Raw genomic sequence first — 26,673 nt, forward strand, 5'->3', positions numbered from 1 at the left:
TTTTACTGAAATATTTCTAAAATCTATTCCTAAAACAAGTAAACCATTTTTTTGTTTCCATTTGCAAAAGGTTAAAAAAAAAATACTGAGAGAGAGAGACACAGACACACAAAGCCAAAAAGAAACAGAGAATCCAAGTGGAGAGGTATGTGTTATTGAACAAGTGTTTAATTTATGGAACTTGGCCGGCAGAACAAGAGTTTGAATTGTACTTCAATAAGTGGGACTCTTAGAATAAATGTGGCTTGTAAAGTTGTTTTACAGTCTGCTTTGCTGAGCAGCCAACACCTCATGGAAACCTTTGAAAAACATTCTGTTTAGAAGCGACAGTTTTTATATTTCATATTTTCTCTATTTGTTTTCCTCTCTGGTTTTATAACTGAAACCATATGCAGAAAAACAGGACTTTTGTGTCTTAAAATATCTACCTGGTCGGACTACTTTTATTATTTAAAAAACAATAAAACGGTTAGCATTTGAAAATTCTTCATCTATTAGGCATTTGGTTCGAACATTAGCATGTCTTTGTTTGATACTGCAGTCAGCTACAGATTTCCCAAATGACCTTGCTAGAGTCACCTCTTTGAGATTCATCACCCTTTTCCCTACGTATATGTGGTGCAGCTGTGTGCATCTGAGCTGTCTGTATTTCCTATTATAGACAGAAAATGCAACAGAGTTTAGGACATGATTCATCTGTGTAGGATGGGAGGGGATGAATCATGCTTTGGATCCATATATTGACCAGCTCTTCAGTGGAAGTCAAGGCAAACTGCTCAGATATAGGCATTTAAACTGGAGAAACCCACAGTTAGCTACCTAAGCCTCATTTTAACCTCTCTGTACCACTAACGGGATGAGACAGACCCCTCGGGAAGGAAAACCATCCCAAGAATGATGTATGACCAACTGGGTGAATTGCCAATAGATTATAATGATGAGTCTATGTTGACCATAGAGACTGCCAAAACTATAAGTTTTTCAGTGGCTAAAGGGAGTCGAAAGGAACCCTTCTCCACAAACATCATTGAGGAGATCCAAGGCAAACCCTCCTTCATGGTCATATACGCACAGGCATACATTCCACATACAAATGGTATCAGCACAGCTTCTATGCAAAACACTGGGAGAATCCATTAAATAAACTAGGTGCCTCCATTTGGCAGACTGGGAGATACTGCGAAGCATTAAAGTGTCACTTTGGAGAAAAGCAAACTATTGCATTATATACAGACTGGGAAAGGAAGACACAGAAAGAATCCAAGATCACATCATAAAATACAAGTATCTAAATAAGCACATAAGAGTCATATTTTGCCCCATAAGTTAAACTATCCTGATTACTAACTATTGTGTGGTGATTGTGTTTGCACAGATATGACAGAGCTGCTCTGGAACATGGCTTCATTTGATGCCTGTGATAGGAAACAAGTTTACTTGAGCATTTTTTCCTTTTTGTGTGGATTGTTTTGTTGGTTGTTTTTGGGCTTTTTTCTACTTTAAAGATCTGTGGTAAAGTGTTTCATACAGTTGGACTGCATACAACCTCAATGGCTATTCTGAAATGCCCTGTTCTGTTCATTTGTTTTTTTGTGTCACAGGTTGATCCCTGGTAGAGCTTTGCTTGGCAAAGTCATTACAAACTCAGCCAAGTACTCTGTCACCATCCCAAAGTTTTGCCCTCTAGCTGCTCACTATATTTCTTTTCTATTTCTTTTTGGTTTCTTATGAGGCCAACGTGCTTCTCTTTTGAAGGGCCTTGTGAGACCACATCCCTTGAGGTCAGTTGTTTTCCGATCACTCCTATGCCGAAGAACAGGAAATTGCAGAGGCCATTTCTGAGCTGAGACAGGTTGACTTCCATCTGAAATGACAGTGGAGGAAAGGGGGAACCTGTATTGCCTTGTGGTTTTTGTTTTGTCTTTTTCTTCATGAGGCCACCAGAGCACTGCAGGCTGTGTGAAGGTGCTACACTGGGAATATCTTTTCCAGCAACACACACCAAAGAAAATCTTAGTGCTTACTCTGGGAGGCTTAAAAATACAAGGCTCTGTTCTTTTTTTATTATTTGGGCACCACAGTACAAAGGAGAATATATTAAGTTACTGGAGAGTGTCCAGAGGAGGCCTCAAAGTTGGTAAAGGGTTTGGAGGGAAGCTGTATGAGGAGCAGCTAAAGTCACTTGGTTTGTTCAGCCTGGAGAAGAGGAGACTGAGAGGAGAGCTCATCACGGTTACAGCTTCATCACAAGGAGGAGGAGGAGGGGCAGGAATCGAACTCTTCTCTTTAGTGACCAATGACAGAACACGAGGGAACGGCAGGAAGATGTGCCAGGAGAGGGTCAGGTTGGACATTAGGAAAAGGTTCTTCACCCAGAGGTGCTGGACACCAAACAGGCTCCCCAGGGAGGTGTCACAGCCCCAAGACCAACAGTGTTCAAGAAGAGACTGGGCAACGTCCTCAGACACATGGTGTGAACTGTGGGGTGTCCTGTGCAGGGACAGGTGCTAGACTTAATGATCCTCGTGGGTCCCTTCCAACTCAGGACATTCTATGATTCTATAAGCAAACACATGTAGGCCCAGAGATGAGCCCTAACCAACAGACTGCAGTCTGAAAAATTTTCATAAGAAGCAGGACAGCTCATCACCACAGATGAAGCAGTGTTTACTGACAAAAAGGCCCTTTTCTCGAGGAATTCCGCATCAACCCTAGTTGTGCCATAAGTGATTCAGGCACTCATTAGCCCTAATTAGCTAACTGTTCAAATGATTTCTATGTTATTCACAGAGCCTGTACCACTGATCGAAAGCTTATTGACTGGCAGGTGCTCACTGCAAAGAAGTAGTGTTTTTCCAGGCTGACATTCCTGCAGGGATCACTGTACCCATCACAGACCCCTCCTCTAGATGTTGCAGCGACTTGAGCTCCTCTGCTGTAAACCCGCATAATTAATCACTGTGGCAGTATAGATAATTTCAGCATCCCCATATCTCTTTTTTGCACTACTCTTTCCCCCAAAATATCGGTAGTTCTTCAGTCATCTCCTCTAGTCATGTCCCAGGTTGCCTTCCCATCTGAAGTCAGTGAGTGTGCTCCCTTCCAAGCAGAGATTTAGTTTGCTTCTGAGACAGCAAACAGGAATCCTAGGAAGAGACTGTAATTTCTTTTTCTCTTAGCCCCAGAGCTTTGATGCCCTTCTTGATGCAGATTACAGGCCTGTTACAGATGGTTCAGGGATTTAAAGCACTAGCCTGGGACCCCAGATCCCACTTCCATAAACTTCAAGGTTGACCTTGGCAAAACCCTCTTAGGCTGGAATTTCTCTTGCCTGAAAATAGCCCTTTAGAAGCTCAGCGACCAGGCTCCCTCTGCAGCTGGTGAAAAGAGAAAGAGAGACACCCTTTTTTTCACATCTTAGCCAGATATGTAAAAAAAGGGACATGAATCATCCTCTGGAGACACAAGCCTCTCTCTGTATTGACTGCAAAGGGCTCTCACGTTACTTCTTTGCACTTAACCCCTAACAGTTAAATGATGTGAGCAAGGACAAGAATTTTAAAAACTATACAGCTCCCACATCTGAATTTCAGAGGGAATTGAGCAGTCTTGTAAATACAGGCTTTAGAAGCTCTGCAATGAATGTTTCTGCTTTGTAAATCCCGAAAGTAATTTTTCCTGGCGAGGTTTAAAATGAGCATGAGATTTTCAGGTGCTATGAAGACATAGACACAACCACTCGGTATTTATTCTCCCTCCTGGCAACACCTGCACTCTGTTGCTGGTGGAGAAAATTGCTCACAGCAAAGGGGCCAGTAACCTTTCTTTACTGATGTTTCCCCAAGACTTCATGATCCTAAGAGATGCTCCAGTCTCCTTTATGTGGATCCACTACAGTTGCCTGAGGCAAACTCAACTCATGAAACTCTCTGGAGACTTCTTCTGGAAAGACCATGACCGAACAAAAAAAAATAGGAAACACTGAATTTCATTCTCTGATACCAGCCGCACTTCCTAAACGTGACTGTTAAGCCCTGAAGGGAAAGCATCCTCTATGACAGCCAAGTGCTAGCCTGGCTTAGCTCTGGAGTCTCTTCTCTGCTCATGCTGTTGACTGCAGACCCTGTGTCCTTCCCCAAAAACATGAGGTGTTTGACTGGAACAAGGCTGAGCTGTTAATGGGAAGAACAGGAACTTTCAGAGAGCAGTTCTGAGCTGAGATGGGTTGATTTCTGTTTGAAGATGCTCAAAGCTACACTGACTACCAGGAAGCCCAGGGCAATGATGCATCTTACACAGCCTGGGTCTATGGGATTAATTCAGGCACAAATACCTATTCTTTCCAGTAGGACTTGGCCTTTTCCTCACTCACAGTAAAAATTCACAATATATGGCAGTTTCAAATTCCATCAGCTTAGAGCACACACAGGAGAAGAAAGGAGACTCCTGCCCACTGTTCTCTACATCAATGTCCCACTGGCTAGCCACAAGAAACTAGTCAAAAATGACAGTCACCATGGCTGCCTCTAGCTGAAACCAGGGACTGGACCCAGCTTCTGGCCAGAATCAGATTACAAATAGATTAAAAAAAAAAAAAATAGGGACAATAAGCCTGCTCTCTTCTTTTGCTCCTTGCTTGTTCTTGCACCAAGTGCAGCTGGGCACAACCTTGAAACCTCTTTGCACACAACCCCATAAGACACTTGTGAGTAATGTTTTATGGGTACCTACTCCTTGCACAACCACATACAGTCTTCCAGACTGTTCAATACCTTCTGTACCCCTTCTCCCCCTTAATAGAATCAAACTGAATCATAGAATTATTTAGGCTTGAAAAGACCATTATAGTCATCAAATTCATTACCTCGCACTGCCAAGCCCACCACTAAGCTCTGTCTCTAAGCACCAAGTCAACTCATCCGTTCAACCCCTCCAGAGATGGTGACTCCAGCACTGCCCTGGGCAGCCTGTTCCAATTCCTGACAACCCTTTCTGGGAAAAAATTGTTCCCAAGATCCAACCTCGGCCTCCCCTGGTGCAACTTGAGGCTGTCTCCTCTCGTCCTGCCACTTGTTCCTTGGGAGCAGAGCCCAACCCCCCCTGGCTCCAACCTCCTTTCAGGCAGTTCAGAGAGCAAGAAGATCTCTCTTCAGCCTCCTGTTCTCCAGGCGGACCCCCCACAGGCCCCCCAGCCACTCCTCAGTGCTCATGGGTGTTGTTTAGCTTTAGTTTTTAGTGTGATACCTAACAGCATCACTTGCCCGTACATCCAGCCCCAGACAGACGCTGGCAGGTGAAGGTCACCACAAACTGGTGCTGCGGCAGGGAAGAGCTGCCGGCAGAGAGATCCAAAGCGCTGGACCATGAGCGATGCACAACACAATTGCAGGGCTGCACTTAACATTGTGCTGCCAGGGCTGAGTGGAAAACATTCTTAAACACTCAAGGACCCTCTTATTGTGGTATTCAGAGCTACAGACCCACCTGTCAGTGTTCCACTTTGCAAAACAGCCTTCACTCCAGCCAGGCATCCCTTCACTGCCTGTCCTGCTGGTGAAGGCTTTAACACTGACAGCCAGATTGTTTGAGCTACTAAAAAACAGGCTCCTACCAGAAGGTGGTGCCCATGTTCCACGAAACAGGGGGCAAGCCCTCGACAGCACGGTCCGCGTTTGGGCAACACCTAGAAGCCCGGCCACACTTCTCCAAAATCGTTACAGCAAAACCACAGACCAACGAATGCCAAACTCCCCGAAAAAGCAGAGTGGAACTTTTGCAGGTGTAACCAGCAGTGTAACTCACTGGGGTTTACATCTTAATGGACATTTTAATGAACAGAGTCCTACAACTGCAATAAGGAGTTCATTAAGTCCATATCCTCCCTGGATATTAATTTATTAACTAAAGAGCACACAGTCCTGAACCAAGGTGCTTATCTTTTTCTAAAGCCACACATAGATGCTAATTTCTGTGCAATACTTTGATGCTACCCCAGTCTGTTCTTGGTGGTCTATCAAAGGTGGATGTGGAATCAGAAGCATAGAAAGGCCATAGATTTGCTGTGTTATGTGAATGCACAAGCTCAAAACATCAAAAAGGATACAGGCTTCAGCCTCTGCTCTGGTATTTTCTTGTCTCATGCTGTTTGCTACTGTACTTGCAATTTGAATTACTTCGCTTCAGTTTGCTGCTGGCCAAACATCAGCAGGTTTCTTCCTTGGTAGTTGCAAGTACATGTGGCTACCACTCCATTACCTGGCAAAGGTTATGTCCCTTGTCCAACCAGCAGCTTGTCACATCAGGAGACAGAGTAAGGGGGGCATGTTGCAGGGCACCTATATCAGGTCCCTCTTTGTCCCTGAAGCTCAATGCAACAGCTTCCATGACAGCAGTGGGTCATCTGCTCTTCGTTTCCCAGAGGAGACACCACTGCCTCAGCCACCAGCACACACCACACTCAGCAGTGGTTCGGGCAGGTCCCTTCTCCATTAAACACCCCATATTTGAAAAAGGATATCACCATAGGGCTCTAAAGTACAGCAGAATGTTGCCATGGCATGACCCAAGAGATTTTCTAACACATGGGCTTTTTGATTTACAGATACCCCTCTTCACCACCCAAAAGAGATGGATCTTGGAGAGGTCATTGTGGCTGAACGTCCCGGAGAGAGGGAGTTGTACACGGAGCAGCAGCCAAGAGCCCAGGACCTGCTGGGGAGAAGTGGAAATCAGATCCACCGGGTCTTCGGGTACCTCGCAGGAGAAATGAAAGAATATGGAGAGTGGATGAAAAGTAAGCAGAGGGACGTATTTGGGGCTCTCTGTCCAGGAAGAGCTAGCTGGGAATGTCTATTTTGTCAACAGAACTTCCAGTGCTGGGGAAGGAGTAGAGAGGCCATTTCACCCCTGGAGGCAGAACAGGAGCGGTGGGGTCCAAGCTCACTGCAAACTTCTGGCCTCTGAACTCAAATCATTTTCTTTTCAGGAAGGTGATCTCACTGCATCCTCTTGCCATTACCATAGCTGCGGGCACAATTTAGCACAGGCAGAAGACGGCTTTTACACTTAATCAGTTATGTGACATTAGCATCACATTCCTTATAGTGGTGCCCAGAATCGTGCATAAGGGCTGGGGATTTGGTCTTGTTTTTAAGTGCTTTGGATCAGCAACCATCTCCTTGTCTGTGTGTGTGGGCTGATGAAGGGGACTTGACTCCTGATTGTGTGGGCAAAGGCTCTTGTATTACCAGCCTTGGGGGAGCAACAAGCACTGTGGCTGTCATGTTGTTATAAAATACAAAGCAAGCACTGATCTCAAAGTTTTACTGTCCAGACAGGAACAATGCATGAGCAGATGGTCCGTGTTACTCAGAATTATTAGTGATTTGGGGCTTTGCAAGGCTCTGTAAGACTATGGGTCCTCTGTCAAGGCTACATTCATTAGCAGTACAACTCCAGGCACAGGAGAGAAATAAGAGCCAGCCATGTACAGCCAGTTTGTGCAGTGCCTATTGTTGGTGGAGGACGTGGGCTGAGATGCCTCCAGGCAGGGAGGTCAGCAGGATGGTAGTGTGGTCCCCAGACACAGGGGATCATCTCCTCCTGCTTTCTCTTTACTTTTTTGGTCCATGCTTGGTAGACAGCTTTTCTTACTCAATGTCCTGAAAAGCTCTGACCACTGCCCATCAGTTATATTTTAATACTTACAGTCAATACTTGTGTCTAAAACCAAGAGTATTGCTGATATGTTTCATAGTTCAACACCAAACATTAGTAATTATTATTCCAGAAAAGTGTGCTTTCCTCTGAGAAGTTCACTCCTCCCTGGTTGTAACTGCTTGGCTCCCCAACAACGCACAGCCTGAGGGATGCTTGTGAAGCCATCCCTCAGCTTGTGCTCCAGCCTCTTGGGAGGGGCCTCCCAGGGATGTTGAAGAGATGAAGATTGGTACCTGTCTCTTCAGAGATCCTTTATTTAAGCTACTCTCATCACAAAGCAAAACTTAACCTTAATTCAATTTGCAGTAGAAGAGTCAGCAGCAAGTGTTATTGCAGTGCTACAAGACCATTCTCTGCCCATGGAGACCATCAGGAGCACTTTACATGGATGCCCTTAGACAGGCTGCCCTCAGCCCCGTGCACATCCCTCCACTCAGCCAAGATTGGTGCCCCTTTGCTCTATCTGGGTTCAATAGTCTTCTATAAACAGCAAAGGCTCTTTCTCCTTTGGAAATACCTCTTAAAGTCCAAGCTGTAATAACCATTCTTTTAATTTAGGTTATTCAGTTCCTAAAGTACGTTTCTAGACACCTGTGACAGTCTGACCTCATCTCCTATCCACAGTATACCTTCATGTTCTGGGTCCTTAAAATGGCAAAAGAATTTCCTTTTCATAGCTTTCTATCCACATACAAACTAGTTTCAGTTTCTGCATAAGTCCCTCTGTGCATCTGAATTGTACATCAAAAATGGACCACCTTCTCACTAAATTCATACTGGAATATTAAGCAACTTGCCATGCAAGAAAGACTACTCTTTGACCACCATAAATAAACCACTTTTCTTATTAATCCCTCCATGAACTTTATAGCAGTGTCCCATCCGTCCCTATTAGATTTTCAAGTGCCAGGTGCAAAATATGCTCAGACAGCAATAAATCAGAGAGTGGTTTTACTGTCCCATTGACACATCATTTCTATTCCATGTCCTGAAAATAACTGTAGAGATGAGTGTGCTTTGAGGGATTCCTGCTGAAATGATGCCTGATCACCAGCATTTTTATTTCATGTCCTACAGATAAGCCCCTAATGTTTCAGCTGGTGGACTGGATCTTGCGAGGGACCTCTCAGGTGCTGTTTGTCAACAACCCTCTCAGTGGGCTGATCATTTTAGTGGGGCTTTTCATCCAGAACCCTTGGTGGATGCTCACGGGCTGTACTGGAACAACTGTGTCAACATTAACTGCATTGGCCCTCAGTCAGGACAGGTAGGTGGTACCTCGGGTTTGGGAACTTAATGGAAACAGATCATTATGGTATCAGGAACCTGCTTACGGGTGACAGCCCCACATTTGTGTATGATAGAAACAGCAGACTGCTTTCCTTAAGGATGGTTTATAAGAAGTAAGGTGAAGACAGAGCTGTGGTCCAGGAAGAACTGGCTTGTCCCCATGGTTGACTGTCTTTGTGAGAGCAGTTGCCTCTCTCTTATAACCATTGTCACAGCTATGTAGGTCCTTCGGGTCACAAGGAGCCCCCTGGACTATCACCACTCAACAGCCTCCAAACTCTTCCCCTCCATACAAGCAATGCAATGCAATATGGAAGCAACTTAATTGCTTTTTTGTCCCTCCTCTACACTCCCTTCACCACAAGAGCACCTATAAATTGCATTTTGGTGGGTCACTTTGACAGGCCAACTACAGCACATCTTGCTACCTTGCAATCTTTCCTTTCCATCACAGATCAGCCATTGCAGCTGGGCTGCACGGCTATAACGGAATCTTGGTGGGACTGCTCATGGCTGTTTACTCTGACAAAGGGGATTACTACTGGTGGCTTCTTCCTCCTGTGGCAATTATATCGATGTCCTGGTAAGTGTCACTTCTCTTCCTAGGGACAATTCTCAGAGAAAGAGGAGTTCTGCTATATACAACTTAAACACATTGGAAGTTCCATGGTGCGAGGAGTAGAATCATAGAATCACAGAATGGTTTGGGTTGGAAGGGACCTTCCCAGCCCCCCAGTGCCCCCCCTGCCATGAGCAGGGACATCTGCACCAGCTCAGGTTGCTCAGAGCCCCGTCCAGCCTGGCCTGGGATGTCTCCAGGGATGGTTCAGCCACCACCTCTCTGCCCAACCTGGGACAGGCTCTCACCACCCTCAGGGACAACAATTTCTTCCTCATGTCCAGCCCGAATCTCCCTCCTTCAGTTTAAAACCATCGCTCCTTGTCCTATCACAACAGGCCCTGCTCAAAAGTCTGTCCCCATCTTTCTCACAGGCCCCTTTGAAGTATGGGAAGGTCACAATAAGGTCTCCCCAAACTTCTCTTCTCCAGCTGAACACCCCAGCTCTCTCAGCCTGTCCTCCCAGCAGAGCTGTTCCAGCCTTGGATCATTTCTGTGGCTCCTCTGGCCCCTCTCCAGCAGGTCCATGTGTGTCCTGTGCTGAGCACTCAGAGCTGGACCAGCACTGCAGGGAGGTCACACCAGAGCAGAAGGACAGAGTCACCTCCCTCAGCCTGCTGCCCACATTGCAGTCCTCTACACCAGCACCTCCAGCCATGGTGACATTGGAAAGTGGTATTCATTGATGCACAGGGCTTGTAAGGCACATTGGTGGGAGGACAAGTGCACAGAAAATGCTGATTATAGCACATGGGCAAAGCAACCCACTTCAGTGCTCTGCAAATGTCCCTCATCAGCGGGAGACATTCAGGGTGGACGTCATGATGCCCAGCACCACAGTGGTTCTTCCTCACCCAGGCGCTGAACCAAAGTTACACTCCGCCTTGGGCTAAATTAAATCTTTTCTCTCTCAGACACACAACCAGACATGAGTAAAATTAATTCCCTCAAGTAACCCTGAATGCCAGACAGTGTCCTGTCAGGATTAAATTTACTATTCCTAAATGTGGACTCTAACAGCACTGCAGAATCTGTTTAACAGCCTTAACTGAAATTAATTCAAGAGTCACACTTTAATCAGTTAGAGATGAGGTACAGGTCGTTATTGCATTTCACTGCTTTTAAAATCAGATTTTTTTAATGTATTTTATTTCTTTAGTCACTCTCAGCAAAGGTCATTTTGTAACAACCTCACAAAACCCAGGACATGTTGGAGGAATGTTCAGTTTGACTTGTCTGCCAGAATTCCTTGAGGCTTTTTATTCAAACTTCTCTTCATTCTTTCAGTTCACAAGACTTGAGAGTGGAGCTGAAACATTTTGAAATTAGACATTTCAGTGATTTTTTCAATTGTTACTTTGAATTTCAGCCTTAGAAGTCAGCATTTCTTTAATTGTTTCCTCTTTTCCTGACAAGATATATAACTGACAGAAGCTTTGTATTTCAGCACAGAAATCAGAACACTATTTTCACTGAAGTGCTGATTTTTCTCCTACAGCTACAAGCAAGGAAATCTGTAAACTACTCTGGGAACCAAATATTTCATAAAAGAATAGGCTTCATTTGAGATTATACAAGGAGAATAAAGCATTTTTTTCCATTGATAGTATCTACACAACAGGACACAAGATGTTGCTTTTGAAATGCCGAATAATTTGGGTGGGTTTTTTTATTAGAAACAGCTTAACGACTTTCTAGGACTGAAAGGCTGCTTCTTTTGAAATTCAAGTCTTTAAAGTGAATTTTTGTAAACTGTGCAATGTCCACTGTTTCTTGAACGTTGACCGTAAGAGCTGCTCAGCTCACTCAGGAAACCTTGGCTGCTTGGCTGGAAGAAGCAAAGCATAGTCTATTGCCATAAAGGATGGGACCTGTCCTTTCTGCTCCACATCTTTTCTGGGCCTCATAAAAAAAAATCATCTTGCCAATATGCTGCCACAAAGCCATTAATGCAGTACACCCACTTTACAGTCTGGAAATCTCCTGAGGAAAACAGATCTGGTGAAGTTTACATCCTGGATTCTACAGCCAGGAACTTTGGGAACAGTCGTGGTGTCTCGAGATTTGCATGCTTTTAACTGTTCGTTCTGTAAATATTCTGAGGGTGACCCCAAATACTTTACGTGTTAAATATACTCAATTATGTATCGTAAGAAGGAATCTTAGTTGTCAGAAAATGGCATATAATTTTGGGTGGTACCCAGGCAGCACACAGTATCATCAGTCCCATTGACAGGATCAGGAGCATCAAGGGTCATGCGTGGCACACCTTTCATAGCTCTGTTAGGCTCCATATGTCCTAAGGACGCCCCATTCCCTCCAAGTAGCGGTTAAAATAGTAAATATTTTCCATCTTTCTTAACAGATTTTCCACCTTCTTTGATCAACTCTTCTGCTTTATTTCTATTCCAGGACCATCTTCTGACATCCTTCAGACTATTAAAAGTATATATATGTATACAGATATATATACATATAGATACAGATATATATACACTATATAGATACAGATATAGATATATAGAAATATTAAATAATTTACCAGAGCTTATGACCAAAGTGGTCGAATGTTTCACAACTGCCAATGTCATGAACAAGTTATGCTCATTTCTCCTCTCCTTCTCTCTCTCAGTCCAATCCTGTCCAGCGCTTTGGGATCCATCTTCAGTAAATGGGACCTTCCTGTATTCACTCTGCCCTTCAACATTGCTGTGACTTTGTACTTGGCAGCCACAGGACACTACAACCCCTTCTTCCCTACAACGCTCATCAAGCCCATAGCATCAGTGCCCAACATCACCTGGTCTACAATCAATGTGCCACTGGTAAGCTTCACTCCTACAAATCAATGCTATTCCATTAAAAAAGTAAGCGTGAAGGCGTTCAGCTTGGGGTAACAATTTTACATGGGTCAGAATGGCTATATGATACATACAGCCAGCAGCAATTCACAGAAATACATGGCTCAGTTCAGCCCATAGAGGACAGTGCCATTTTTATGGCTTTTGCCCTAGAAAATTGCTGGCTGATCCAGCAGAAAGGCTTAATGAGCCAGAGGGAAAAGAGCTGCTAACCCTTTCACTTCACCTAAAATTAGACTATTGGACTGCACCAAAACAAGTATTGAGTGCTCTCAGTGCAGAAGCTCATCTGGATGTACACCCACACTGTCCAGATGTGGTTAAAGAACATCAGCAAGACAGTCAGTGACAATGTGAAAATACAGAACATCAGGATTCTGAAGGGACAGAAACTCATTTCTACCCAGTCCCCTCAGGTCAAACTCTAGATCTGGATGATCACCTTCCCAAAGTAGCATAAGGATAACTGATGTGCTTCATAAAATGTATCATAAACTCAAATCAAACAGTCCTACCAGACTGTTATTGCCTAGGAAGGTTACAATTTTTATCCCTCACTAAAGTCACATAAAAAAATAAAAACACCCTATTCCCCTATCCACCATACTACCATCCCAAAAGATATGAAAGTCCATCTTGACTGATGAAGTTCAAATCAAACAGTGAACTAACTCTGGTTTGAAGGGCATGAGAGCCATCATATACTCATCAGTCCCAGGGTTGCTTCCTTCCTTTCTAACCAATAGCTTAGACAAAATAAGTGCTGTGTACCTCTGAGTAAAGAGATGCAATAACAAGACCTTTTCTACTGGTTGCTGCAGCTCTTGCAATCCATCCCAGTTGGTGTTGGTCAAGTATATGGTTGTGAAAACCCCTGGACTGGAGGCATCTTCCTTGTTGCTTTACTTGTCTCGTCCCCACTTATTTGTTTACATGCTGCAATTGGATCAGCAGTGGGAATGTTTGCAGGTAAGAAATATTTACCAAAGTCATTTTTTGACTAGGATATCCTTCTGCTGGCCATTATATGACTGTACGGACTTTGGAGTTGCATGGGCTTGGACATACCTGGGACAACACTCAATTTTTGAAACTGTCTGTAGATTTGGAAGGTCTTACTGAAGGTCATACAACATGGTGAAAGCAAGAACAGAAGAAGATTTTCTTTGAGCTTCGAATTTGTTATTAGATTTGTAAGTTTTGTAAGGCAGGTTGTTGGTTACACCTCGCTTGACCATCCTGCCATTGGATGTGACAAATCCCACAGAGATGATAAGGAAACCTAGCAAAATAGTGTCAGAACTGACCTCTTGCCACTACAAGCATTTTATTATTAATCATCACTACATGCAGATGTGTACCTCAGGAGCTGATCAATCAATGGAAAGAAACGCTTTTCTAGGATGCAGCTCATTCTGTCCTGCTGCAGATTTGTATGAATGCCACTCAGAATGGTCTCTCTCCACTAACCAGAGCAACAATCTTAAGCTAAGAGAGATGTATCTGACCCTTGTAGTTAGAAAAGATTAATGCCACTTATGTGACCAATTGTAATTTAAAAATATGATGGAATAAGTGTAGTCTGAGAAAACAACTTTGGAAAAGACACAGTCACCCAACATTAAGTTCTCTGTGCTCTCAAGCACTTGTAGAAGATGTGAGGTGCCTCCTTACATTTGTGGGGTTTGGTTTGTTGTTTTTTTGTTGCTCTTGGTTTGGTTTAAAAAAAATTATCTATTATTTGTACAGTTAAGACCATTTGGCAAGTCTTCTACAAGTCTGACATTTAATCTAGAAAAGAAATGTCAGAGGAAAGTATCTGGGGATAAGCATAACGATGAAATGGAAGACAAATGAGGACATTATAGCAGGAAATGTATTAATCTTAAGAGCAGCACGAAGGTGGCCTGTGCACTACATATTGTGCTCTTCTTTTTAGTGTTACTTCTGAAGCCTCTGAGAAATCCTGCAGAAGTACCTGTGTGGTTTGGAGCAGACCTTCAGCTCCCAACCCAGTGGAGAATTTCCACAGCAGTGACGACACTTAGTATCTAGACCACATCTAGTTACCTAGACCACATCTAGTTATCTAGACCACATCTAAATATCTAGACCACATCTAAATATCTAGACCACATCTAGCAAAGGCCACTAGAAAGAGATGGAAAACCGTGCTCATGCTCACAAAAGACACTCAGCTGTGCCTCTGATTTTCAAGATCAGGGTATGTATGAGGTTTAAATAGTATATGTGAGCACGGTTTTCTGAAAGAAGGACACCCAGGTAAGAACTTTGGCTGGATTTTCCATCTGGAGGACTAACTACAACACACTGAGCACATGTGCAGAAAGTTTTGCCTGAAATAAACCTTTGAAACTGGGTCAAATTCCAACCTTACGGACATCATTAGAGCTCCAAAACTAGGAGCTTCATTTGATTTCACCCCTTGTCTTCATGTGTGTGTTACACATGTGTGAGCATGGTTGAATTTGTCTAGATGTCATAAAGAAGAGATGATGCATTCCTAGAAAATGATGACTCCTCCTGCAGTTACCTCTCATACCTGACCACACAGCCCTGCCTTTTGTCTTGCAGCCCTGAGCATCGCATCACCATTCAATAGTGTCTACCTTGGCTTACACAATTACAACTGTGCACTCGCATGCATTGCGATTGGGGGCATGTTCTATGCCTTGACCTGGCAGACTCATTTGCTGGCACTTGCCTGTGGTACGTATCTTTTTCATAAAGGGGAGAAAAAATGTACGCAGCCAGGCAATCTGTCAGTAGAACAGTTTTAGAGTCAACATGGGGCTATGACAGCTGCAACACTAGGTAATATTCAAGAGCTATTTCTGTGCTGGCTTGGATGTGCAAGATGCAAGCACAGAGAGAAGGGCCTTTAGGCCCTGATAGCCTACAAACATCTAGAGAGGGTGTCAGTACTGTTTGTGAAAGGAGCACAAGCTTTGCATTGAGCAGAACTTCAACAAATTAGCAAATCAACAGATACATAGAAGCAGCCTTTTCATAACAATATGTATCATTAGAGGAAGTGTGTCATAAGAAGAGAGCTGTTGCACAAGGTCAGTTTAAAATCCATCTACCCAAAGACCTTGTCTCCAAAAGCAGCCAAAAACTGACCCTATGGAAGGAGTTTAAGAACAGTGTAATGTATTTGAAATTCTCATGAAGATTCACCCATCCTTCAAACAATTGTATTTCAGTGGGTTTCTGTCCTGATCACAGTTTCTGGAGTGCTCCACAGCTTTCCCTTCTTTACTTTGTCCTTGGGTTCCTTTTCTTTGCCACCTCAGAGGGAAGGAAGCCCACTGCTAACTGCTTGTGGTTTTAAGCTACTGGACGAATACTGGTGGAGAATTTCACAGAAATGTAGAATCATACAATAATTTAGGTTGGAAAAGACCCTTATGATCACCAAGTCCAACCATTAACCTAGCATGGCCAAGTCCACCACTAAACTGTGGTCCTCAGAAACTCATCTCCGTGTCTGTTCAACCCCTCCGGGGTGGTGACTCCAGCACTGCTCTGGGCAGCCTGTTCCAATGCCTGACAACCCTTTCCAGGAAGAAATTGTTCCAGGATCCAACCTCAGCCTTCCCTGGTGCAACTTGAGGCCGTTTCTGTGTGTCCCTGTGTCCCCTCAGCTCCTGTTCTCCAGCTGAACACCCCAGGTCCCTCAGCCGCTCCCATCACACTTGTGCTCCAGCCCCTCACCAGCTCCGTTCCCTTCTCTCCACTCGCTCCAGGACCTCAAGGCCTTTCTTGGCGTGAGGGGCTCAAAACTGACCCCAAGAATTGAGGTTTGGCCGACCCAGTTCCCAGGACAAGGTTAACTATGTAATCCCCCACTGTACACAGCTTAGGTGGTGCCAACTAAAAAGAAATTAAAGAAAAAAGATATACCACCATCACTTGCTGTTGATAAAAAACCACATTCCTCATTCACCATCTCTACAGAGCAATAGGACCAAATGTCGTCCAAATGGCCAGATGCATCATTGGGGAATAAGAATTAATTGTTGAATTATAATATCAATCCTCTCATCAGGTAGCTGGCAGGATACTTTACTGTGCATTTGGACAATATTTCTATTTCTAATAATTTCTTTGGAGAGACAAGCAAGATTTTCCTCATCTTGATCTATCTTTGATCTTCTTTTCTTAGCATTATTTTGTGCCTATTCCGGAGCAGCTCTTGCTAATACTCTCTCTGTGGTAAGTTTAAGTGGGTTTGTTTTGTTTGTTTTAGCTGTAGTTTGATTTGTTATGATATGATGCTGAGGAAGTGCCCCAAAATTTTCTGTGTCAGATTTGACAGCAATGAAATGAGAATGTTACAGCCAATGGCAGGTCTTGTACAGATTCTCTGCCATTTGAACCATTAACTTGCAGACTCTGTAGCTGATAATGCGATTTCAAAGGCTTTGCAGCACGTCATCCACAGCAGGATTGTGCACATATATGTGAATTCCAGCAACAGCAAGTGGTTTGAGATGAACCACTCATTTGCAGGCAATATTTTTTAATATTTTGAATATTTGCTGTTTCTGAGGTCTTCCTCCCACCCTGCCTACAGACATTATTTGATGTGCATATGAGAACTAAAATGAGGGTGAGGCTGTTCTCTTAAATACAAAATCAACATATTTGGACAGATCAAGAATCAGGTGAAGTCAGGAATGCCAATCTTTTTTTCTTCTTTAAGATCTGAGAGATTAAAGCAAAACCATATTTTAATAAAATTGATTTAGTAACTTAAAAGAAAAAATACTTATAACTAGCAGCTTTCTGCATTGAATATATTCATCTGGCATGCACTCCATACCATGCAGGTTCCTGCAGATGGGTTGCTTTGTTAAGCACACCTGGTTTTGGGGCACATCAGAAAAAAAGAACATTAACTTCTCCTTGTGATCTTGTTTTCTGGCAGACCTCAAGTCAGGTCAAGAGTGGGTGTTACAGAGCAGGACTGAGGGTTGGATGCAATGCCAGCAACACGTAGGTGTTGAGGATGGTGAATATGTGTGGATACTACTCTCATTATACAACATTTTACAGGACAGTGAGGGTAGGATTCAGCTCATTCATTACAGAATTTAAGCAGCTACATGTGAGCTGGATGTCTTCACCTTCACTACAGTCAGCAGAGCTCTGGGCCCCGATTAAAAATTGGTGCCAAGTGCCATTCTGGCCAGCAGCTGCATCTCCAAAAGGACTGAGGTCTCCAATGTACAACACCTTATGTATCCCCACACATTTCTGATAAACCAGATACCTCTGTGTGAGCAGCTGAATCGACATTTGGTATCAGAGGAGCTTCCCAGTCCTCCAGGGACCAGCAGAAATCCAGCTCAGATGTAGGTCCTTCGCAACCAGCTCCTACATCTGGGCATCCTCCTGTGGATCTGAATGGGCGATCCTATATGTGAGGTTATCCCCAGGGAAAGCACAGGGCTCTCCTAGGCTCTCAAATGCATGAATTTAGCCACAGGCAGAAGTTAGCAAAGGGAACATGCTCAAAGTGGTATCAAAATATACCTGCCTGTCTGTCCTTTCTCTTCCCAGGTTGGGCTGCCGCTGTGCACCTGGCCCTTCTGCTTCTCCACACTCCTCTTTTTACTGATAAATTCAGACAACCCAGCCATCTACAAAATCCCGCTCTGCAAAGTCACCTACCCAGAAGCCAATCGGATCTACTACCTGAGAATGAAGAGAAGAGCGTCAGAGAGCAGGAGAGAAGAGCAGAAACAAAAGGAGCAGAAACCCTCCAGTGACTCAAAAATAAGCACAGGAGGCACCCCCCTGTGCACCCCGAAAAACCGTCACGCTCACTGATTTCAAATGTCCATGACTGTATGATTTTGGGGAAGTTTTTCACATTCTAATCAAGGACACCACAACCATAAACATCACCTTCAGCAGCAGCCTGCAGGCTGGGGATTCAGTATCACATGCTCTGGGAAAAACACAATTTGTCCTTGAGCAAAACTTTCCAAGTAGCATCAAGGTAGCATAATAATGGCTGCCTTATCAATACACGTGCTGTTCACTTGAAAGTCACTTCTTACCAATAATAAGTATAAGAATAGGCAGAAGAACATTAATGCTGACAAGAGGCTGTATTTAATTTCAGACATGTATTTTAACAAAATAAATATGATAAGGATTTGGTGTCTAATAATAGCAAATAATGTAAGAACTACACTTCAAATTAGGAATATATATGTTTGAAAGTGGAATAAACAGAGTGATCTCTTCCTTTTTTGTGTCCCATCAATGTCTACCCCTCTTAATCATTCCCAACAGCTACAACATACACGGATAAATATTCTTACAGAGTACATGCAATATTTGGTGCCATCTCCTGAGTCCCCGTTAAGCACCAAGATAACGAAGGTGTGAATATATATGCTTTAATCAGACTATAAAAGTGACTAGCTAACAATGGTCAAACATTTTTCTTTTCTTTGTGTCATTTTCTGTCTTAGATATTGAAGATCTCCCTCCTGCTGAATGCAGGATAGCGGGACTGAATCCCTACACACACCCAGTGTGAAATGGGAAAAATGTAAAGAATGAGATAAACATTTACTGCTAGTGTCAGATACTGTGGTTCTTTCCCTCCTTTTCCTAGGGGAGCAGTTCTCTTGCATTAAGCCACCAGTAACGAACAAGTCAAAGGCTCGCCTTGTTGTTTGCTGGGTAACAGACTAGGAGGCTCTTCTCGGTGACAACCAATGATAGGACAAGTGGTAATGGGCTCAAACTGGAACACAAGAGGTTCCACTTAAATTTAAGAAGAAACTTGTTGGTAGTGAGAGTGGCAGAGCCTGGCCCAGGCTGCCCAGGGGGGTTGTGGAGTCTCCTTCTCTGCAGACATTCCAACCCGCCTGGACACCTTCCTGTGTAACCTCATCTGGGTGTTCCTGCTCCATGGGGGGATTGCACTGGATGAGCTTTCCAGGTCCCTTCAACCCCTGACATTCTGGGATTCTGTGATTCTGTGTGATCTTCTCGTGGGTTCCAGTGTCTGACTCACCCCAGAGGAACCTCACAAGGCATGATCAGAGTTAATCAGGGGAAGCTGAGGACAGTCCTGCCAATATTCTCCCCAGGGGCTGGTTTCTAACAGGCATCAAGTGCAAGGGGGACACTGCCACTTTATTCCTTCTCCACCTCCTTACAACAGGGAAGAGACAATTTCCCCAACGAGGACTTTTCTTGTCCAAAACCTTCTCAAAACAAGCTTGACAGAAAGGCTTCCTTGTTCCAAAGTAATTCCATGTGTTCAGTTTAAAACCACAGACCCAAAGGTCTTGAAGATTTGAAGTGCAAGGAGCCTGTGCAACCACAAGCATTCAGGTCAGGCGCTGTCCTTTCTGCCTCTTGGCATAGGGCTGTTTTGTGAATTCATTTAAGGGTCTTTGAGCCGAGGGGAGCTCCGCTCTCACCCAGTACGTGAGCCTTTTTAAAAAAGGTGAGCCTGGGTGCTGCTTGTGGGACCATTTGTGCCTTTACAAGCAAAAGACCAGCTGCACCAGCACCTGTCAGCTTCTCTGAATGTCTCCTAGAAGGACCATCCACGATGAAAGTCAGTCTGGGAGACAAGAATACAGTGTTATACAAGTATTTGAGATGTTTTTTTTAATCAGATTAGGCCATTCTGGGGACTTTAGTGAAATTTAGGTCCTATTTCCTCTCCTATCTGGTTGATGACAGATTGAGACTCCACTTGAGAGAACAGACTCCAACATGAAGTCCAAATTTCAGTAGCCAAGGTAACCCTATCATTGAATGTTTAGGGATAGAGGAGCGTTGCAGCCATTATAACCTGTTGCACCCTCAGACCTGAGCACCCGTGTTACACCTCTGTCACATTTTAGATCTCAGTTTAACCTCTGAACCTGAGCTTACACATGGCATCCAGAAAGGCATCAAGGGAGCGAGCTGACATTCCCACATGCCACAGGTCTTCTTGGAGATTAACAGAAGACCAAGAATCCCAGCAGTGTTCCTGATATGATAGCTGTGAGATTTTTGTTGGCCCAGGGAAAAATAAGAGGGATGAGACTGACCACAACTCAACACCCGACCTGCGTCTGTTAGAGGGAGGAAGACCTGAGAGATTTACTATGGCAGCAAGCAGAAAAGCAAACACGCTATAGTGATCAAAACCTCCCATGCAAATCCCAGCAGACTCATGGAGAAATGGGGTCTGAACAGCAGAAGGGGTTCAGCAACACCAAGTGTGTTTCTGTAACACAAAAGCAAGGGATAGAAACTGCTAATCTAGGAGAAACAGGTTGTTTGCAAAAAAAAAACAGCCCATGACCGAGGTGCTGGACACAGGCAGTTAAGCCCTTAAGCTGCCACAGAGGACTGCTGCAAATGATCTCAGCCGGTCTTAAAGGGCATTTGTAGGCTGCATGTGCAACTGCTTGTTCCTGCATGGCGACCCCAGAAAAAAAGCAAAGATTCCACCAGACAAGGTGTCAGCAGGCAGGGAAGAAAGCAGAGAGCTGCAGGAGAACTTGCTGCCAAGCTGCCTTTGGCACCGTTATGGCAGCAAACCAGTGCTACTGAAATAGAGGTCGTGTATGGTCGCTATAGACTGCATGATCAGGGACATCCCAATGCTACTGCTGCTGTAGAGAAACAAAGACAGACAGAATAACACACGAGGTGACACACAGCAGTCTGAACACCTTCTTTCTGTAGCAGCCAGAAAAAAATAAAGGACATGAAACTAGCAGGAATTGTACACAGAATCATAGAATGGTTTGGGTTGGAAGGGATCCTCAAAGGTCCCCCAGTGCCCCCCCTGCCATGAGCAGGGACATCTTCACCAGCTCAGGTTGCTCAGAGCCCCGTCCAGCCTGGCCTGGGATGTCTCCAGGGATGGTTCAGCCACCACCTCTCTGCCCAACCTAGGACAGGCTCTCACCACCCTCAGGGACAACAATTCCTTCCTCATATCCAGTCATCTGCTCCGCACAGTTTAATTTAGCTCACACATAATCCAGCATTAAAGATCTGAATAACGGCAACACAAAGTTACAGAAATACTATGTAATAATGCTAGAGCGATATTTTTGAAGAAAAACCTCAACTGCGATTAGTTATGTCAAGCACATTATTTGTTTTCTTAAAAATAAGAGTGAAGTCCAAGCACAATATGGCTATGGGAAAGAATTTGTCCTGCAAGAGCTATTGCAGACATTCATTCCTCAGCCACAAGTATATCCATTCTGAAATCAATTAGTAAAGTAATTTCTAGAGTTGAAGTCTTCCATAAAAATAGGGTATAAACATCTTTATTAAGTCTCTAGCTAATCAAAAGACTTGAGTAGCTATAGCCAGCACTAATAATTCTTGAAAACAGCCAAAACAAATCAATTGTCTCCTGGAAGGGAGCAGTAGGCAATAAAGGCACTAACTGAAGTTACCAGTGGTAGCCCCAGCAGCCCGCTGTCTATCATGCTTTATAGAAAATATTCATCAAGAAAAGAAAATGTACAGCTTTCAGTGGGATTAATAATTTTAGCCAGTTCCCAGAGATTTCACATAAAATAAATGTGCCCATTAAACAAAGAAAAAAACCAAACAAACCAAAACAAGCAAAAGAAAAAGCTTAAAAACTAAAGCTTTTTCTGTAGCTAGAGCAGTGACTCCACCCACCTCACCTCCAAATAAGGTGAAATAAATATTCTTATATAAATTGATGCCTGGTCTTGCAGTTGCATATATAGAAACAACCTCCTGCAAATTTTCCTTCAGAAGTTTGAACAGCAGCAATAAATGGGATTAGATAAAGCAACACAAAGAAATTGCAAGAGGCCCCCTCGGCCAACAGAAAAGATTGTCTGGTCTACCATATGTGGAGTCCAGTGTGAAAATACTATATATACCATGTGGCTCTAAGAAAGACATTTACTTTATTGCTCCAAATGTTGTTTTTCTTACTCTTCTATTTGCTCCTTACTCCTTTAAAACAATAAAAATAAATTTTTAAAAAAGACTCAGAGAGGACATTCCCAGCTCTTCTCACATAGACACAAGTGAATAGCACTTGCGGAAAAAGCTGAGACAAGTGCTTTACACGTCCTGGCTTATCTATTGATGACTCCAGAATGACTTACCTGTTAATTACTCTTCATGAACAATTAGCCAAGCTGCACTGAGGGAGTGTGGAAGAGATTTGACTTCTCAGTGGACATTATTTGTAGTAGAGGTCATGTACTACTGGGGTCCAGAGCAGACAGAAACAGAGGGAGACTACCATAGGAGACGATGATACCTCTTAGCCCAGGAAGGATATTCAAGGCCAAAGGGATGGAAAACCTGATGCTATGCTTTCAAACAGTGACAAGGTGAAGCGGCTGCAGCATTCTATAGGGAGCAAGAGCCCCAGTCATTCCTTCCCAGCTCTGTTCAATACAGTATTGCCATGTTTTCAGCCCCCCAGCAATGTAAACACCCCTTCTTCTCATACCTGCAGCTACAGATCGATGCAAATAGGAAGGTGAAATTGTTGGACAGGGAGGACAAACATCCCCCTCCCAGCTCCTAGGCAGCCTGTGCGTGGAGCCAGCCAGCACCCTGGCAGCCACCAGAACACATCAGGAGGGGCTTTATGCTCCAAAAGGGTACTCCAGCAACAGAGGGCCTCACCACAAGCTGAAAAACCCAGAGCTTTACAACATGTCCAAATAAAATAAGCCTCTAAAATTTCCAGCTGCTGGGAAGTTGCTCTGTGCTTTGTCCATGCCAGATATCTCCAGTCTACAATGACAGACATATTCCCCAGCACTGCAGGCTGACTCATTTTTTTATGTAGATCACATTTGCCAGGGTTACAGAAATATCACCACTCTGAGCGTGAGATCTGTTTGACAAACACTGTCCCCTCACTCCCCCTTCAACAGAAGGGCGTGTTTTGACTTGGGAGATGGAAGGAGTTCAAACAGGAAACAAACCCTTAGTCGCAGTTGATTTTACAGTTCTCAGGGGGTCTTTTAGAAACTCCTGCAGCTGTTACCACAGCTGGAATTCACACATCCAAGTGATGGGATGAGAAGACGAGGGATAGCTCTGTGGGAAGCCAAGGTTTCTTCCACCACACTTTCCCTGGGAATAAGCAGAGAGTTTGGGGACCTCCAGCTACTGCTCAGCACCTCCTGAGCACTTTCAGTTACCTCAGTGCATTCAGCACCATAAGCTGTCATGGAGATGCATCCTCACGTTCTTCTCCAGGGACAGCCCTTTGCACAGATAACTCAGACACATCCAAATCCATGCTCGCAAAATGTGCAGCTTCACTTAGCACAGCAGTGTTGAAGCACCAAATACATAGAATCATAGAATCATTTTTGTTGGAAAAGACCTTTACGATCATTGAGTCCAATCATTAACCCACCCCTGGCACTACCCCATGTCTTTGAGAACCTCATGTCCATGTATTTTCAACCCCTCCAGGGATGGTGACTCCAGCACTGCCCTGGGCAGCCTATTCCAATGCCCGACAGCGCTTTGGGGAAGAAATCGTCCCCCAGATCCAACCTCAACCTCCCCTGGCGCAACTTGAGGCCGTTTTCTCTGCTCCTGGCGCTTGTTCCTGGGGAGCAGAGCCCGATCCCCCTGGCTACAACCTCCTTTCAGGCAATTCAGAGATCAGAAGGTCTCCCCTCAGCTCCTGTTCTCCAGCTGAACCCCACAGGTCCCTCAGCCGCTCCCATCACACTTGTGCTCCAGCCCCTCACCAGCTCCATTCCCTTCTCTCAACTCGCTCCAGCACCTCAAGAGTTTTCTTGGCATGAGGGGCCCAAAACTGACCCCAGGATTCAAGGTGCGGTCTCACCAGTGCTGACTACATGTAGGAGCCATTCCAAAAACATCCAGCTACTTAACCCACCCGAAAACCACGGGGGTGAAGGTTGCTTTGCACAACTCTGCAGCTGCACATCACATTGTGCTATGCACTGAACTGCAAAAGGCAAAGACTGAGACAGAGACATCCTTGACCTGTGCAACTTGGGATAATGTGGTGTTTTTCATCCCCTCACTCCAGGGCACCCCAGACTGTACCTGATCCTGCTTCTCCACATTCCCCTCACTTCAGCCAAGTGCTGACAGCCCTGCTGCACTGTCATCTGCAGATCTCTGCTCTCCAAAACCACTCAGCCAGAAACCAAGCAGTGACTCCTGGTTGCAGAGAAAAGCAGAGAGTCAAAGATGATGACAAACCATCAGCCAGCAATGTTTCTTACTGCAGCTGAGTGAGTTTATTTCACTTTTGTTGATTGAATCCTGTTTAGGCCATTTTCCGTTCCAAGAAACTGAGTTATCCAACAGATATAACTGCTTTTTTTCTTTTGTCTGCTACAAAATGTGCATCTTTACTGTAAATGGATTTGTGTCTGCTGGTGCGTGTGCATAAAAATGCTGCTGTATAGTTTTGCTTACAAAACTCCATGACCTTCCACAGCCAGTGCAACTCTGCATCTGTCCATTGCCCTGGTTGCTGTCTGATCCTACTGCTGATGATTCATTCTGGATGCTGCCAGTCCTCTTTCTCTCATTGATCAGAGCTGCAAACCCATGCTTTGTACAGCACCTTCCACTTCTTTTAAGAACTACTTCACAAGAAAATATAGTAAACATTGGTATTTAGATGCTGGAAAAGTTTCTTTTTGGAAATATTATAGTATCCTGCTCTTTGTTAAGGCTCAACACATGCATCTCCTACAATGTATAATGGATTATTTCCTTGAAAGCAGGTATGCCTTGGTAGAAACTTACATTCCCACCATCAGTGCATAGGAAAGATAAAGGGCATGAAACTCTACAAACCTGAGATGCCGGGATGTTAAAAGTGAACTGAGTCTGAAATTGCAAAAGTGGATGAAGCAGCGTGAGAACATCGTGGTTTTGTGCCACAAAAATGAGGTGAATCTGGCCAGTTTTGTCATTCTTGTAGAGCTTCTGCTGTCTTGAGGTAGGTCTGGAATGCGAACCTCTTTGGGTTTGGGCTTTTCCCTGAAGTCAGAAGAACAGGAGTTTGATGCTGGATTTCAGAATTGTTTGAGTTGCAATTTCCTCTCTAGTTCCAAAATACAGTGATACGGTCAACTATGGGATTCCGAAACCATCTAGCATTTCGGGATGTTTCAATATGGGTGTTGCAGTCTACAGTGCTACAGGCAACCAGAAAAACAAGCAGCCTCAGGGGTCAGACTCATGGTGTGAAATGGAGAGTTTTGCAAAGAAAAGAACAAGATCAAGCCAGGTGCTGGGCAGAATGGATGCTCCTGCTTCTAGAACAGACACATACAGCAGGGAGAGAGGACAGGATATGAAGGTCGCTGAAGCTGAAGACAACCATACCAGAGGCCGGTGCCTTCCAGCCAAAGTCCACCTTCTCTTGGGAGCCAGTTGGTCCTGGTAAGTAATTGAATGTAAGATCGGGATGGCCAAGAGAATAATTTCCAGTAGAGGTCCTATGTGTGCTCTTTTATGCGGGCATCCAGGCGAGCCTAGAGAAATTCCCATGACTTATAAAAGTGTCAGTGCAGCTTGGAAAAAGCGCAGGGAACACAAATCTAAACAAGGACATCCAGCCAGATGAATGTGCTTGGCTATTCTTTAACCTGTATTTCATTGAGTTTCATGAGATATACAACTATCTGGTCCTTCTTGGGGGTGTCGGAGACATTTCTTGTGGTGGACACCACGGCCACCTCTACACTAGTGAACAGAATGATGCCAGGTGGCAGTTCATCATTACCTATGTACTGAACCACCAGCCTGGTCCTTGGCACATGTTGGCTTTGGCCAACTACTAACAACTCACTTCCAAGCAATTTTTCACTCCCACTGGCAGTAATATTTTAAACAAATATCTTGAAAACTCTACAACTAAAACAGATGGGTTGTTCACTAATCCAGCTCTCCAGTATTCAGAGCATCAGCCTACAGGAAGAGAGCCTGAACCTCTGCCTAAGGTTGGCACCTCATTTCCATGACAGCGTAGAGCTTTTTACTTGTTACTCTCACCATAAAACACCTACAACCCACTCTTCACAAATTCCTGCCCCACTCCTGTCTCAGGGGAGAGAGACTGTGGCTCTTCATCAGTGAGTTTCCAGATACTAGTTAAGCAGT

The 26,673-nt window shown here is 44.3% G+C and overlaps 1 protein-coding gene across 1 annotated transcript in view; it reads left to right on the plus strand.

Moving 5' to 3' along the window:
- Positions 1-897: 897 nt before the first annotated feature.
- Positions 898-26,673, plus strand: part of LOC308051909 (urea transporter 2-like) — a gene marked incomplete at both ends in the record, with an annotated part of 45,480 nt that continues 19,704 nt past the window's right edge. Inside the window, 9 exons of the mRNA XM_080362558.1 lie at positions 898-1,042; positions 6,602-6,793; positions 8,797-8,986; positions 9,464-9,592; positions 12,261-12,453; positions 13,311-13,458; positions 15,085-15,219; positions 16,679-16,728; positions 18,079-18,283. Of these exons, the coding sequence (XP_080218684.1) occupies positions 898-1,042; positions 6,602-6,793; positions 8,797-8,986; positions 9,464-9,592; positions 12,261-12,453; positions 13,311-13,458; positions 15,085-15,219; positions 16,679-16,728; positions 18,079-18,283 (1,387 nt within the window). The remainder of the gene's footprint in view (positions 1,043-6,601; positions 6,794-8,796; positions 8,987-9,463; positions 9,593-12,260; positions 12,454-13,310; positions 13,459-15,084; positions 15,220-16,678; positions 16,729-18,078; positions 18,284-26,673) is intronic.

Source organism: Nesoenas mayeri, assembly GCF_963082525.1.
Source record: "Nesoenas mayeri genome assembly, chromosome: Z".
Lineage (NCBI taxonomy): Eukaryota > Metazoa > Chordata > Aves > Columbiformes > Columbidae > Nesoenas > Nesoenas mayeri.